The sequence below is a fragment of the Felis catus genome, chromosome A1 (assembly GCF_018350175.1).
Source record: "Felis catus isolate Fca126 chromosome A1, F.catus_Fca126_mat1.0, whole genome shotgun sequence".
Lineage (NCBI taxonomy): Eukaryota > Metazoa > Chordata > Mammalia > Carnivora > Felidae > Felis > Felis catus.
Genome location: NC_058368.1, coordinates 156522882 through 156539535, shown reverse-complemented (window position 1 = coordinate 156539535; position 16654 = coordinate 156522882). Strand labels below are relative to the sequence as shown.

The following is a 16654-nucleotide window of genomic DNA, read 5'->3' as shown; positions in this document are numbered from 1 at the left end:
TATAACAAACCACTTCATAATTAGTAGCTTAAAACAACTACCATTTATTTAGTGATGATTTATGAGTGAGCAATTTGGACCAGGTTCAGTTTGGGTTTTGGAAGTATGGGTCAGGATAGATGCTAGGACTTTTATGGTTTGTATTTATATTCTGTGAATGTGTCAGAGATTTTTTTTTTTTTTTTGATCATTCCTTGATTTCTTTTTCCATCCCATTTTGGCCTGTTATGATATCTGACTTTTTACTCTCCAATTTAGGAATAAGTGGAGTCAGGACCAAGGATAGATCCTGTATGGTCTTGGCTTTCCTGAGGTTTCCCAGCCATTTTTCTTGTACTGCCCTAGTAGGACACTGAGGACCTGGTCTTGAGTGTTACCTTGGCTTTCTGTAGGAAAAGAGGAGAGGATCAATCTCGGTGCAGATAGGCCCCAGGGAGACGAAGCTTGAGTGTGGAAACAAGAAGCTAAAAGGCACTTTTCCTCCCTTGAGGCCTCTCTTAATTAGAGGATGCTCTCCAGCTAACAAGTATTATAATGATCACTAATATTATAGTGACTGGTTGCTTTTTTTTTTCTTAGTGATTCCTAGCAATCTGAATCCAGAAACCATGTCGTATCCTAATTTTGAGCACTATTACATAGCACATAGGAAATATTCAATAAGTACCTTTTATTGTTAATCTGTATTTATGTTCTTTTTGTCTTTGACCTTTTGAAATCTCCAGTTAGATACTGAGAAAGAAAAAAAGAATGCTTTTGTATGTAGAGTTTATTCAGAGCTCCATTGTTATTTTTTAACAAAAAGATACTGTCAACAGCAGATGATTTACCTAATCATCCAACTATTAGATTCTTAACGCAAAATAGAGATTATTTTTCTACTGCCAAGATCCATAAAACTAATGAAATTCTACTTTATTTTTTTTCTCTTCTGTATCTTTCCCCATCCTATGTTCTGGTGCCCATGTTGGTAGGGCATGTAAATACCATAGGTATTAATTAGGCATGTACAGTTCTGAGTACTGTATTTTTTTAAATGTTTATTTAATTTTGAGGGAGAGAGAGCACAAGCGGGGGGGGGGGTGCAGAGAGAGAGGGAGACAGAGGATCTGAAGCTGGCTCCACGCTGTCAGCAGAGAGCCTGATGCGGGCCTTGAATTCGCAAATTGTGAGATCATGACCTGGACCAAAGTCAGACATTTAACCCACTGAGCCACCCAGGCACCCCCTGAGTGCTGTATTTTAAGAAAGCTCTTGCTGTATGGACTGTATGCACTGGGCACTGGAGATGTGCCCAGTGAACCATACCTTGTGACTGGTGCTTTAAGTAACTAGTAACGTTGAATCTAGAGAAGAAAAAGGTATGATACGTGTCTTGATTACTTAGTTATCATCTAGAAAGCTTATTCTATGCAACACCTGTCCTCCAGCTAACACTGAGACATAGGCGTCCCAAGTAACATTATTCTGGGTGACCTATCAGAACTCTAACACCAGTGAGTGGACATTACAAGATGGAATATATGCGTTTAATAGATTTAAAATAATTAGAGTTGGTGCTGTTAACTGTGGAATCATCTGAGTCCCATCCCTGAGGCCAAAACACACCAAGTCAAGTTTATAACTGCATAGCCAGAATGGATAGAGAATCTTTATGTGCCTCAGAGAGAAACTAGTTAGTGGCATCCTAGGTTATAATTCTTTTTTCTTTTAATTATTTGTAACGCTTATTTTTGAAAGAGACAGAGTACAAGTGGGGGAGGGGCAGAGACAGAGAGAGAGACACAGAATCTGAAGCAGGCTCCAGGCTCTGAGCTGTCAGCACAGAGCCCCACGTGGAGCTCAAACCCACCAACTGTGAGATCATATCCTGAGCCAAAGTCGGATGCTTAACGGACTGACCCACCCAGGTGCCCCCCAGGTTGTAATTCTGAATACATTTTCATGAAGTTACTTGATGCTATATAGTGGTTGTATACTACTTTTACTAAACAATAATTAGGTAGACTTCTGTTAAAAGACTTGGGAACCTAATGCCCATTTATTCATATATTCAGCAAATATATATTTATTGAACACCTACTGTACCCAAGCACTGTTCTATGCTCTGGGGATAGAACAGTGAATAAAAAGAAAAAGTCCTTATCCTTAAAGAGCATATTTTCTGGTAACAGCCTAAATTTTACTAATAAATGTGTAAATAATTAATATGGATCCCAGCCAAAAATTATTTTCCCTTTTACATGTGTTCATGTCTATCAAATTTGCCTTAATTCATTTCCTGAATAAAGAATTATCTTTTAAAAACATATTTTAATAGAATAATCAAAACCATCAATTATAATTTGTATCATCTTTACATATATTGCATAAGTTTCAAAACTTAAATAGAAATATTTGCTTTTTCTGGAGATCCTTCTACTTCTCTCATGAAAGAAAAGATAAGGCTTATGTCTCATGCATTGATATATTTGAGATTTTTCTTATTCATGAACTTGAATCTATAGTTACCATGTAATTCTGTCTAAAATTCATTTCTTGGGTTACTAAATCATTATTTATTGGTGTGGGTTATAAATATCCAATTATTTAATAAAATATATAATTTTCAGGATTTAATGTCACATAAAAAATAGATGGCACAATGTCATGAAGTCATTTTAAATATTTGGAAAGGGATGTTAAAGGTTATAAGGTCTATAGTCCTGTGTTTAGAAATGAAAACACTTTGGGGCACCTGGGTGGCTCAGTCTATTAAGCATCCGACTTTTGATTTCTGCTCAGATCATGATCGCAAGGTTTGTGGGATTCAGCCCCATGAGTCTTTGCTGACAGTGCAGAGACTACTTGAGATTCTCTCTCCCTCTCTCTCTACCCCTCCCCCACTCATTCTCTCTCTCTTTCTCAAAATAAATGAATAAACATTAAAAACAGGGTGTTCTCTACCACTCCACACAAGTTCATTTTCTCTGCCATCTTAATAAGCTGTATGCTTGGCTGAGGTTTATTGAGAAGGCTGCAAATGGTCCATGCTGCCATGCCTGGCAGGAATGTTCTTAGGGCATTGCTCCTGACCCTTCTGGCCTGTCGAATGCAAGATGTCTGTGTTACCCCAACCAGCTGGCTCAAATCTCCACTTATACCATGGTTCCACTAAACCTTAGCAGGAGGATGACTTTCCACTTCTCAGTAACAGAATAAGTACTACCTGAGGACTTTAGTCGACCACAGTTGACTTTCTGAGTTTCAGAAGGTATTGCTAAACATTTACACAATAATATAAATGGGTTTGAGAGCTTATTGGGTACCAAGCAGTGTGTTAACTTCTTACCACGTCTCAACTGTGTAATTGTCACAGCCTCTCTGGTGAATACTCTTATCAACTCCATTTTACAGGGGCAAAACCTGAAAGGAGGATGCATGTGGTGCCAAAAGTTATGGGGCTAGTCAGCATTAGGAATAGAATCCAGCTCTTCACTCCCTTCACTAAATCATCTGACTTAATGTTGCCTTATTTGGTAGCCAGAGCCACGGACCCAGAGAATTCAGATGATCTCTTCAGGATTACAAGACTTGGGGGGTGGGGAGTGGTGGGGTGGGTAGGGCGAGTCACACTTGGTACACAGTGCTGGTTATTTTACACTTCTTGGTAGCAGTGCTTTTATTCATAATGTGAGATCTTTACTCTCGGGTGCAGACTTGGTATTTTCATCTGCCTATGAAGCGTGTTGCATTGTGAGACTTTTTTTAAAAGTCCATGATATTAAATAGTGATTCATTATTTATCATCAAGGCAGATAGAGGCTGTATCTGACAATGTAGTGAAGCTCATTGGGCAGCCTTTTTTTTTAACTGTATTTTGTCGAACCTAACAATAATTTCGCTAGGGGAGAAAAATTAAAACCGCCTCATTGACAGTGTAATGATAACAGTTTTCCTTCATAGAAATTAAAGTAAAAATCTTAACAGTAAGTTTCCAGGGGTCAGTTGTGCTTTTAGAAAAATGCCTAACAAGTTCTCAAGTCTTTGTTTTCAGGATACATCTTTCCATTCTGAAGCATTTAGTTTTATGGTTTTGAAGTGGAGTATGGATAAGAGAGTCCATTTAATGAAAGTCTGAGTTGACTCATCTTTTTTTCTCTCCTTCTCCTCCAGCTCTTCCTCTTTGTTGTCTGGAACTTTGAGCTCTACATGATACCACTGGTTTTGTTGTTACTATTGACATGGAACTACTTCTTGATAATATCAGGGAAAGATAACAGGCAACGTGATACAGTAAGTTTCTACTTTCTTATTCGTATGTGTTTTTGTTCTTATTCCGAGTCGCTCTGACAAGGTCAACATCGATTCATTTTTACGAACTAGAAATTCTGTTTATAAATACTCACGTTTGGATGAGAGTTTTAATCAGTTCAAAACTAACAATTCTTTGGTCCTAACAGAATAAAAAGTATCACCTATTTCTAACATGACTTGTCTTGGTAGGAACTAAAATCAAGAGCCCACCAAAGAATGAGCTATGATTTTTAATTATAAATGGATTATTTCAAACGAGTATTTCTTTTGCTCTCCTTATTTGTTTTTATGTCTTAATCTCGAATTTAGACATAATATCATGAAATTATTTATGATCAGACCGAACGAATGTATTTTATTTAAGACATTTCTCTGTAGTCTGTCATTGGAAGGAAGGAATGATTGATGGTTGTTGGCCTGGAAAAGTGCATAAAGTACCTTAATTCAATGAACATTCACTGAACAACAGCAAATATCTTTCTTTGTGTCAGGGTTGTATTAGAATTACCAGCTAGAGGATAAAGAGCTTTCTTTTAACCTAGGAAAAATTATACTGAACCCACCTGCCCTCTCTGGCATTTTCGAAAGTTTTTAGAGTCTGTGAGACAGCCTTCTCTCTCATAAAGAGTTCTAGACTGAGAAGCAAAAGCTAGCCCCACATTATTATCATATCTGTTGTTCTGCCAGCTTTCATTCCCCTTAGATTATCTCAGTCACTATACCCTTAGCGAACATACAACTTCAAAAAGCTTTCCTATATGTAAATGAATGGAGGGAGGTGTCTTCTCCAAATAGGACATTTGCGATCTGATAACTTTATAGACAGTTACTGAGAAGACTTTAAAGGTTTTTCAAATGTGGGAATCTATTTGGTAGCTGTTTGTCTTCATCAGATTACATAGATTTTTTTTTTTCGACCATTAAGAATCTACATTTGATTTCCAGTCAGGAGTTGCTGCCATCTACCATGTCCATAAGGGTACAGGAACCAAAGTTGTTTGATCATCAGTTGAGTAACATTATGTCATACTTTATTATAATAGCATCATCACGGTTGCAAAAACATACCTGTGACCTAAAACAATTTCCCTTTTAAACAATTCAAGCAAAACACACTTCAAATGGTAACACAGGGAGAACCAATTTCTTCAGGATAATTTTCTTTATCATCAAAGTAAAAGAAACATCCTGATGCACAGCCATCTACTACATGGCAAAGTTGCCAACAAAACACCATGTTTATTTTCCTGTTTAATTTGTATATATTTCTGTTTCTCTCACATGACTGTATGTTTGAGGGAGGGGACTCTTTGTTCATCTTTGTACTTGCCACTTTCTCTGGCAAGTGTTTTGCAAGCTTGAAGTGTTGAAAACATTTTTTGTAAGGTTTAGCAAACCAAACATGAGATTGTTAACAGAGATTTTAATGGTTAGGCAGTATTAACAGATGAGAAGTTATTATTAGCAAGGATTTTATGTGTATATATATATATATATATATATATATATATATATATATATATATATATATATATATTTAAATTTCACACTGAGAGGCAAGCCCCAAATGCCATAAGCATTGGTGTCATGGGGACTAATAGGTGCTTTTATCAATTAATCCAGGATGTTTTCTTTAAGAAATGAGACTCACTCAGACAATTGCTTTTTTGTTGCGTTTATTTCGGGGAGATTGTCGAGAGAGAAGAATATCTATTTTTCATTCAGTTGCCTTGAGACAAATTTGCAAATAAGATTATTTGCAAATAGGAAAAAGTGGTAATTTAGTTCCAGCTTCTTAATCCTATGAGGGGGCTTATCTTCAATATTTAGTCATTGGTTTGAGTATTCTTAGTGAAAAATTCTGTAACTGTAGAGTTTGCTTGTTATCTTCTCCAGAATACACCTGCCTTGTCTGGAAAGGTCCACTTTTACAGGGGAAATAGTAGTCTATCATGTATCCTCTTGGGTTTACAATTCTCTAGGAATTTCTATGACTACTGAAAAGTTACTACTATGTAAATTTCTCTACTGCCCTTTCCCCCCCAAAATATAATTCCAATATTGTATTTACCAAATCTTTTGTTTTAGACATATCTCTAAGGGCGTTCCCCTTTAGCCACAAACAACATTTTATTCCTTCAAGTTTCATGAAATGCCAGCTACACTCCATAACTCTCAGTAACTGCTTTTTATTTGCCCAAACACACTATCCACATATTCTTGTCTTCCTAGATGCCAGAGCAGCAATCACAACATTTCATTCAGTTTTTTACTCAGTGGCTCCGTTGAGACTTTATGTAATTTTTAAATCCAATCTGTCTAATTATGTATCTTCTGTCATACCTAACTGTGCATTTGTACTGGTTGCTCCTTCTGAAAACAAACCTGGATTACACCTTGCTGCTTACAGTTTATGCATGTATGCACACACACACACACACACACACACACACACACACACACACTTCTGTACATATACATATACGTTCATACACACATACATACACATATATGTAAATCAAGGGAAAGTGTTTGTAGGGGCTGCCGTGCTCTGCCTAACTGACTCTACTGCATAGTGCATAGCACTGGAGGAAGGTATTTTGCCCTGAGTCCTTATTAACCACACCACTGTGTGATTCTAGAAACCTTTCTGTTTTGAGAGAGAGACAGACAGAGACAGAGACAGAGAGAGAGGAGGAAGAAGGAGGGTGGGTGGGCTGGCAAATTTTCTGTCATTAAAAAAAAAAAACATCATTTGTACATTCAGCTCAGAAAATTCAATCAGGATGAAAATTATAAAAGGAAAACAAATCAAACTGACCTTGAGCTTTGTATGCAAGAGAAAAACCGAAGTATCATTTCCATGATATAAGAAGTTGAAAAAAAAAGAAAATAAATACTGTGAGAGATGAAAAGTGCATCAATGGGTAACAATTCTGTCCTCACCATATGGGTTGATAGTTGAGATTAATACCAAAATAGGAAAGGATTTCTTTGTGTGTTTATTGTTTATTAAGGAGACCATTTCCTTTCTTGGATGCTTAAAATTGTAGGAGCTAAAACCCCCTATCTTTTCTCTACCATGGTGCCTGTTCTAGTTTAATGAGAAAAATGAGATGTAATCCTTGCCGAGTAAGTTTTGCTGCATTTAATGAGCTGAACCCTTTGAGAACAGGGTAAGGAAACAGCCGTTCCTGAGGCTAATGCTGTAGGCTCAGAGGTGCATATGAGAAAGAGGCGTGGTTAGAAGTGGTATTTCACCTCTGCTGGTTCCCAATTGGACTTGTTAAAAATAAGCAGTCCTACATCTGAGTCTACCTACACTCAGACCATGACATTAAAATTTCTGGCATGAGAATTGTTAGGCTTTTCCAGAAAAAAAAAAACCTGTTGAATAAATACATGCTTCATTCAGATATGTCTCGGCAATGAAGGGGATATAAAGACAGGAATGTCATACTTGTCTTGGTTTGAGCTGTCACTCCAAACCCTGAGGAAAAGTCCCTCCTGCAGCGCCCATTAGGCTTGTCCCAACTACCCACATTATAGTTACTGTAGACCGAAATTTCTAAGTTAAAGAGTAGATGCCAGGAAGTTGCCTTTACTTGAGGCTTAAACACTACTGCATGCTCATTACTCCCTGGGCACCATGTTAGGCACATTCTTTCCTCATGTCCTTCATCTCACCCCCAGGAGAGAAAAGCTGATTATATCTGCCTAGCCAGTGGGTTGGGTCATCCTAAGTGCCAACTGGTGGTCTCTTCCTCTGTGGTAAGCAAGGGAACATTCTCATGTGGAATAAGCATGGCCATAAGAGCCCTTCCTTGAGAGAAGGGAATCAAGTCTCAGAGAAGGAAAGACCTGGGTTGGTCAAGCAAATCAGCGGTCTCTTGCACCTTGTGAGGCATAGGTTTCATTATTAGGACTTTACATACAGAGAAACCAGCCAGCTTACCCAAAGGGACACAGAACAGGCATACAGTTGGAAAGTAGCAGAATGGGTATTAGAGTCTGTTAATCTGTCTGAAGTTTTTACCTCTAACCACCAGTCAAGTGCATTACTCTTGAGACTGTATTTTGATACATCTCATGTCTCCCTGGATACCTTTAGAGCAAGTTTCTCCCTTGAGCTTTAAAAAAGCCAGTACCAGGGCACCTGAGTGGCTCAGTTGATTGAGCATCCAACTCATGATTTCTGCTCAGGTCATGATCTCACAGTTCATGAGTTCGAGCCCTGCATTGGACTCTGTGCTGACAGCACAGAGCCTGCTTGGGATTCTCTCTCTTTTCTTCTCTCTTTGCCTCCCCCCTGCTCATGGTGTCTCTCTCTCTCTCTCTCTCTCTCTCTCTCTCTCTCTCTCTCTCTCTGTCTCAAATTAATAAACATTAAAAAACAGTAGAAAAGCCAGCAGTATGAATTCCACCTTCAAGCATGCAGATTGATGGAAAACCTTCATTTTCCCCACTTTGCCTCCATATCCTCCTTCTCTTCAGGGAAATGGAACAGTTATTTATTAAGCAACTTCTGTGTATCAGGTATCCTGCTAAGCCTTTTTATACACACTATCTCTTTTAATTCTTTATAATAACTTTATCAAGTAAATTACTCTAAATGGTTTTATCATCATTTTACAAATAAGGAAATTCAAAATCTAAGAAGATAAATAATGAACTCCATAGAGTAAGTGAGATAGGAACCTAGAGTGTACCCTGTTCTAAAGTCCCAGGCTATTTCCATGGTATATTCTTGGGCATGCTCTTCCCAAGGGCTTACTTTCTAAGTGTCCAGAGCCTTATATGGAATCAAGTATCCCCCCGAATCCTTCTTATGAGGTTCCCGGTGACCTCTCAAAAATTGGTGTTGGTCCCTGTTTGATCCCAGGTGACCCCACTGATTTCAAAATTGTTCATGACCTGTAGGACCACCTTCAATCCACCCAGATGAACATGGATGGGAAGAGTAAACCAGAGATGAGAATTAGTGATTAAAAGACTTTTAATGTTCTTGATATACAAAAAATTCTTCAAGAGGTGTTTTTTAATTACACTTTAAAAGAACATTCATTTGTACTGTCATGATACTCCTCCCACATAGCAATCTCAGTTGCCTAATCAATGGAGGCATTAAAAGACTAAAGAGTAGGGTAAATCAATGAAATCATTCTCTGATTCATGATGTGACTGTGACACAAATTGAGCCAAATTCTGCCTTGCTAAAATACTTTAGTAAATGCTGAAATGTTTTGTTAGCTTCCTTAAATGGCAAAGCCCTCAATTCTGCTTTTCCCCTTTAGAATCATACTATTATTTCTTGTTGGATCTGTTCCCATTAAACCCAGAGCACTTATTTATAGAAATAAAGCTTATGGAGAGAGAATTGTCTTTGTTGCTAGAAATGCCGGTGGTTGAACGACTTGGGATGGTCCACCAAATACAAGCCAGCAAAGAAACATTTGCTTATTTGACCTGAATTCCTGTAAACCAAATACATTTGTCCTTTTCTCAGCCAGCTGCAAAGAAGTCCATGGTGTAATATTTGAATAAGTAGAGTATTGAACAAGTGAGATATTCCTAACAGAATCTAAAGAGGCTGGCCAAAGCGGGCTGAGAAGAGAGGACTCCATAAGCAAAGCACTTTGAATGTACAGTTAGACCTTCTCTGCTTCAGTACTTTATCATTCACGGAAAGTAGCATAGACCACAAGCCTCCTCTGTTTGCATCTCAGTACCAAAAAAGACCACATACTTGCTCTTAACAGAAGCAGCACTGAGTCATACAGCCTGTAAACACATCTAAAAATGGATGATCAGTTTTTTCTTCTTCCTGCTTATTTCAACAGCAATTTTCTCAATTTTTTCAGAAGGTCACCAGCTTGCAAAAATCTGAGAAGGACCATGAAAAGAACCAGACCTTTAGTTTCCCAACACAGTCACTAACATTAAAAAAAAAAAAAAAAAAGTAGAAACCAAACAGCCAATCAGATGTCAGTAGAAAAGTTTATCCCCTATGACTGCCCTCAAAGCTGTTCATCAACTGCTTAGCTGTGTCAGATAATCAGTCACCGGAGAGATTGGTGTCCCCAGACACCAGTGATCATCAATGATCGTCACCTCATCAGGCTCTGGACACTGACCAATAGATTTCTACAATCTTTCCACACTGCTCAAATGCCCCCCACCTCACCACCATGCTCTTATCCCCTCAGTCTCAGTAGATGCCAAGGCCTGTACCCCGCAGATTTCTCTCAAACTCTAGCCCCTAAAGCTCTCTGAATTCACCCCCAATTTAAGGTTGCCAGAGTTAGCCAGTAGATATACAGATGCCCAGTTAAATTGAAATTTGAGATAAACAGAGATATTTATCCTAAAATAGTATTCATTATTTATCTGAAATTCCGATGTAACTAGATGTTCTGTGTTTATCTGGCAGCTTTAGCCCAACTACACCTTGAATTCTTACCTCAAGACCTTTAGGAAGATGAGCCCTTCTGAGACAAATTTCTGGTTTTCGGGCCGCTTTGGTCTTTCTCCAACATCTTCAAGCATGTTGTGGAAGATCCCCTCACAGGCAGGCCCCATTCAACCAGACCTTCAGTTCTATCTCCCCCGAATCCCAGCAGAATTGTTTGTTTGTATGTTTTTTTTTGTTTGTTTGTTTCCAAATGCAGAATGTTTATTGAACAAAGGGTGAGGGTACTGGGTGGAAGAGGGAGTTACAAACATGAACCAGGCAGTGCCCCTGCTCTTTTGTCATTTCTTTTACCCACAAAACAATGTTTCACCACTTGGGAGCGCAGGAAACCAAGGTTTTGCTGCTTGCAAAGGCTCCCACGTTGAGGCTGGACCAGAACACGGTTCTAACTGGCTCCCAGGCCAGGATTCTGTTGTTCTCTACTTGCATTCCACGGGCGCCCATTCAGCAGGCCCCCAGAGGGCAGCAACTTTGTCCGTGTAGCATAGTAAGAAACAGGGGGGAGGAAGGAATGATGCCTTTCTCATCATGTAGATGGGTACCTGGGTTACCCAGGGGAAGCAGGTAACCTCTGCAAAGCCGGTAAATTTGTGTGAGACAAACATGGTGGCCCAGGGAGGAGCAGAGCAGGCCAGATCTCGAATTTTGTGGAAGCACATGTGCTGCGCCAGGCTCAAGTTGTCCTGGAAGCCACACATGCTTCTGGGGGACGTACTTGTAGCCAGCCACCCCTGGCACAGTTTGTGGTGTGATTACATGACAGGTGGCTGGAGCTCTTGAAGTGCTTGCCAAAGGAGCCACATGTGAAGGGCTTGAGGTCCAAGTGTGCTACATGGTGGTGCTGCAGCCACTGAAGCCGGGTCTCCCCAGCGCCTTATTCTGGGTCTGCCTCAGAGGCTCCTCCTCGAGCTGCACCAGGAACTTGGAGGGACCTTCTTGGAGTTGACCAGCAGGCAGCAGCTGGTCGAGGCCTTGTGCGCTCACCAGGGGACAGGGAGGGGTAGGTGGAGAAGGCAGGGGAGGAGGGGAAGGGAGGCGGGGAGGAGGAGGAGAAGGAGTAGCAGCATACTGCTCCTGTTGCTGCTTCCCACCTTGGGGAAAAAGGAAGCTTTGAGGGGTGGTGGATGCAGGAGACCAGGACTGAGCATGGCCAGGATAGCAGCTGCATTGGAAGCAGTGATGTCTGGAGCAGAGTGTATTTGTGGTTTCCCAAATAGTGATACATTCTCTCTATGCGTTCTACTCTTTCCTTAAAAATAATATATTCATGGCATTGGCATGTCATTTACAAAAATTGGATCACCTTACATGCACAGTTAGTACACCTACTTTTATATTTACTTTTTAAATATTTATTTTGAGAGAGAGGGAGAGAGAAAGAGAGAGTGAGTGCATACAAACAAGGGAGGGGCAGACAGAGAGGAGGAAGAGAATCCTAAGCAGACTTGGCGTTTTCAACACAGAGCCCAAAGAAGGGCTCGAACCCATGAAGCCATGAGACCATGACCCAAGATCATGACCCCAGCCAAAATCAAGTTGGACGCTTAATGGACTGAACCACCCAGGTGCCCCAGTACATCTACTTTTTATATCAGCAGCATATCCAGAGGATCCTTTAAATCAGTGGAAAACCCCATGATTATTACTGGCTACATAATTTTCACCATATGAATAATTTTTTCTTAAACACTCCTTTTAGAAGTACTTCAAATATTTCTTCCGTCTCAATTAATGCTGTAAATAAAATTCTAACCAAATCTTTGGTCAGGTCTCTGGTAATGCCCTTTAGGACTATCGTCATAGGAGAATTTCTGGGTCAAAGTCTGTGTACATTTTAAGTATTTTGGCAGTTAATACTATTTTGCCACCCAGTCAGATTTTAATATTTCATGTATATGTTCCTGGGTAACCACCTCACATCTTTATCATTTTCTCTACTAAATCATCCCTGACTTTCTCACTCTCTCCCCCTACCACCAGCGTGCCCCTATCAAGTCATACCAAGAAGATAAGTGAACTGACCCCTCTGAGATCCCAATACCTGTCTCACTATATTGTAATAGTCACCTCACTGTCGGTCTTTATCACCAGGTCGAAATTGTTCTCATTGTATCTTACATTTTTGTATTTACTCCCAGAACAGAGCAAGATGTCTCAGACACAGAAGTGTAGCAGTTGCTCAAAAAATATTTGATGAATGTATAAATATTTTAGTCTAATCTTTCTTTCCGGGTCAAAAATTGTCTAATATTTTTGATTTAAAAAAATTATTTAATGTTTATTCACTTAAAAAAAATTTTAGCATTTATATATTTTTGAGAAACAGAGAAAGAGCATGAATGGGGGACGAGCAGAGAGAGAAGGAGACACAGAATCTGAAGTAGGCTCCAGGCTCTGAGCTGTCAGCACAGAACCTAACGCCAGGCTCAAACCCATGAAACGTGAGATAATGACCTGAGTCGAAATTGGACGCTTAACCAACTGAGCCATCAAAGCACCCCTTTTAATGTTTATTTATTGTTGAGAGAGAGACAGACAGACAGACAGAATACAAGCAGGAGAGGGACAGAGAGAGAGGGAGACACAGAATCTGAAACAGGCTCCAGACTTTGAGCTGTCAACACAGAGCCCAACGCCAGGCTCAAACCCACAAACTGCGATGATGACCTCAGCCGAAGTCAGACGCTCAACTGACTGAGCCACCTAGGCACCCCAAAAATTGTCTAATTTTTATGCAGGACTATTTCCATTCAACAAAAGTTGATTAAACATCTACAGGCGTGTCACTAGCTGTTGTTCAAAGATGATTAAGAGAGGGTCCCTTCCCAGGACAGTTTGTGGTCTAATGAGAGAAACAAACAACTAAGTCAAGTACATGAATATAATAGATGCAATAATAGGGGTGTGTATATGATTTGCAGGGTGTGCAACCAAAAGGGGTTTAGATCACCCCAGATGTATGTGCATGTGCTGCATATGTAAAGAAAAGGGGTCTGTTCATCTGTGACCACAGTTCTTATTCCACCCTTCAGTCTGTCCCTTTCACTAACTCCATGTTTGCCTTTAATACTTCTTCAGTATATTGGCTGTCTTTCTACTCTATTCTCAGACTGTAGCAAAACTTCAAATTGGAAAGATAAAATTATAGAACGGTAGAAGATGAGTGTTACCTGTACGTGACATCTCAGTTCATACAGAGAAAGATGTAAAAGAAAACATTTCTATTTTTAAAAGTCAATTTACTAAAGATTCTCCTCACTGGAAGGCATACTTGTTGGTTTGGATCTGTTAAGACTCAGAAGAAAGGTAGAATTAAAGTTAGCGGTAGCTGCCATAGAGGATGCTTGTAGTTACTCTCGTATCTTGCCTGAATCCTTCCCACCTTGTTCAGATTCTCCAAAGACGCATGTGAGAGATAAAGAGGGGAGCTTCATTCTTCTAGAGGATTCTTCCCTGAAAGCTAGCTCCTTTTCCACCAAATGAATTGTCTTGGCAACCTTGAAATAAACCTGAGTATCTTGCCCCCATAAATAATGGATTTTCTCTTACTTGGGCCCCAAATCGCCCCTGGTGTCTCAGAAACTCCTTGAAAATCCAACTTTCTAAACTCCCTTCAAAGCCTCCCGTAGATCCAAAGAACTCATTACCTAGGTGGTTCTCCAAAGTGTCCAACCCAGGCGTTTACCTGTATGTCAACCAAATGTTTTTATTACCTTTGTTCTTCCAAAAGGTCTTCCCCCACAGTTTTGTCATTTCTCTAATTGAAGAGGGAGCTGAAGGAAAGAAGAAAAAAGGATACTCACAGTTTAGGTCTCAGTTCCCAGGGTGAATATGTTATTCTCCCTCTCCCTCTTTTTAGTGGTAGCCTGTTTGTTCTTTGTGAATGATTTTGCCATCTCCTTGTAGCTAGCCAAAACTCCTTGGAACATTATGGTGAGGGAGGTAGGATATACAGTCAACAGAAGCACTTTGTAGTGTAGCTGACTCATGATCCCTTGACTAGTTTGCATTGCTAGTCCTGATCATTATACCCTTTGTAGTGGTGGTGTTGGCACAGGGTTTCCTGTGATATTTGTGGAGATTTATTGTCCTGGTTCGGAAAGGTGACAAGAAAGTGCAAGACTTCAATTAACAAACTAAAAGTAGAAACCAAATGGTATGTCTTTATCTGCTTGTGGAAAATGTTTGTAACTCAGAACTATTATAGGGGTCCAATTCTGAGCATTTTATATTCATAATTTTTTTAGTGTTATATGATACACATTTATCAAGGGCATGCAGACTTAAAGCCTTTCCACCATCTTGTACATAGAACTGTAATGGTACATGTAGGTAACCAAACTAAAATATCCCTTCAAGGGCATTTTCCGTCATCTGTTACTGAATTCATTTCATCATGCGAGAAAAAATAACTATCGTACCATGCCATTTGTTTTTTTAAATAGCCAAATATTTTGGTAGCATGCTTAAATGGAAGAAAGTCAGTTCATCTAAACGAATTTCCAACTGAGCGACACTCCCACAGGCAGCATCAAAAACATCTTAAAAATGAGTGTCGCCACTACTCATTTCCAGGTGGTTGAAGTTAAAAGACCAAATTTTGAAATTAGGAAGACCTGGATTTAGCTCAAGACCTTCCCCCTTGTTGGCTGTACAAATTTACTCATTCCCATGAGCTGCAGTTTCCTCATCAACAAGAGGGATAATACCCATCTTGTTGAGGTCTTGTGAGGATTGAAGAGACAACCTACTGTCTTATACTGAGGACACAATAAATGACAACTAGGCACCTGACCATGTGGAAAACAGGACAAACCAGGGTGGCTATAATGAGGGTTTAAACATTGTATGTCACTTCTTCTCTTGAAGAGTTCCCTTGTAAATGCTCTTGAAGAGGATGGTTTTCTATGACCATCAGTCTTGGTTTTAGGCTTATAGACAAAGACAGCACTGTCACAGAAAGACTTCCTGTGTCTATAACCCCCCTGCTATGTGTATGGAAGTCCCACAAATATAAAAACTGTACTTTGTATCAGAAAAAAAAAAGCAGATGAAGAAATTTGACCCATCCTCTACAGATGAAAGCTTCTTCGTAACTGGTTTTACAGAAATACCATAAATAAATGCCGTTTTCCAGATCATATCAATAGATATTTGAAAGAAACATTTTTCTTGTTTATTGTAATACAAACCTCCACCATGCACAATGCATAAAGACCAGGGCCAGCAGCGCTGTGAGCAAGGAACAGGGCATTTTTCTGAAACCAACTTTGAGTCCAAAAGCACAATACACCTTCCTAACAGCCTCTCTCTGGATGTCGACTAAGAGAAGGAGGAAGGTAAACCCACACTAGTGTACCAGGCCTGGGCACAGGGACTAATTTTAATAAATCAGAATAGAACATGAAAATGTCAACTTAATCAAGCATTTAAATTTTATTAATCAAGCCTAATTTTTATGAGTGCAAATAATCACTGAAGCTGGACAAATTTGTTCTCGATTGCATCAGAAACATAATTTTAATATTTAATGGACTGATGAATTTAAATGGAGAATTATCTTTATGAAACATGCTCTTCATAATTTGCCATTAAATGAGAAATAAAAAAAATCAACATAAATCTTACATAAAGGTTATTTAACTAAATGTTGGTACTATAAATATTATAAATGCATTATGCACTAATTTAGCAATCCTACAGTACACTACATAAAGCAGACATGATAAGTGGACCAGGCAAGCTTTTCCTAGAATATAGAGCTCTTGTGTTATATTGTGGGAAGCTCATGATAAAACGGTTACGGAGGTTTTATGTGAGGTTTCGCGAACATTCTTTTCATTCAGGCTTTTATGCTACAATTCGCCATTCACCACAGACATTCTT

At 39.3% G+C, this 16654-nt stretch overlaps 1 protein-coding gene across 22 annotated transcripts in view; it reads left to right on the top strand.

Annotated features, from left to right (window-relative positions):
• The window catches only part of MCTP1 (multiple C2 and transmembrane domain containing 1), a 520292-nt gene that overhangs the window by 421407 nt on the left and 82231 nt on the right, over nt 1–16654 (top strand). For 17 of the 22 annotated variants that reach the window (XM_045040171.1, XM_023258502.2, XM_023258493.2 and 14 more), the window contains one exon: nt 4156–4275. The exons of 4 other annotated variants lie outside the window; for them this stretch is intronic. In XM_045040171.1, coding sequence (XP_044896106.1) covers nt 4156–4275 — 120 coding nt within the window. Of the gene's footprint in view, nt 1–4155; nt 4276–10726; nt 11751–16654 lie in introns of those variants that run through there. One more of the 22 variants, XM_045040200.1, reaches the window with a different exon arrangement.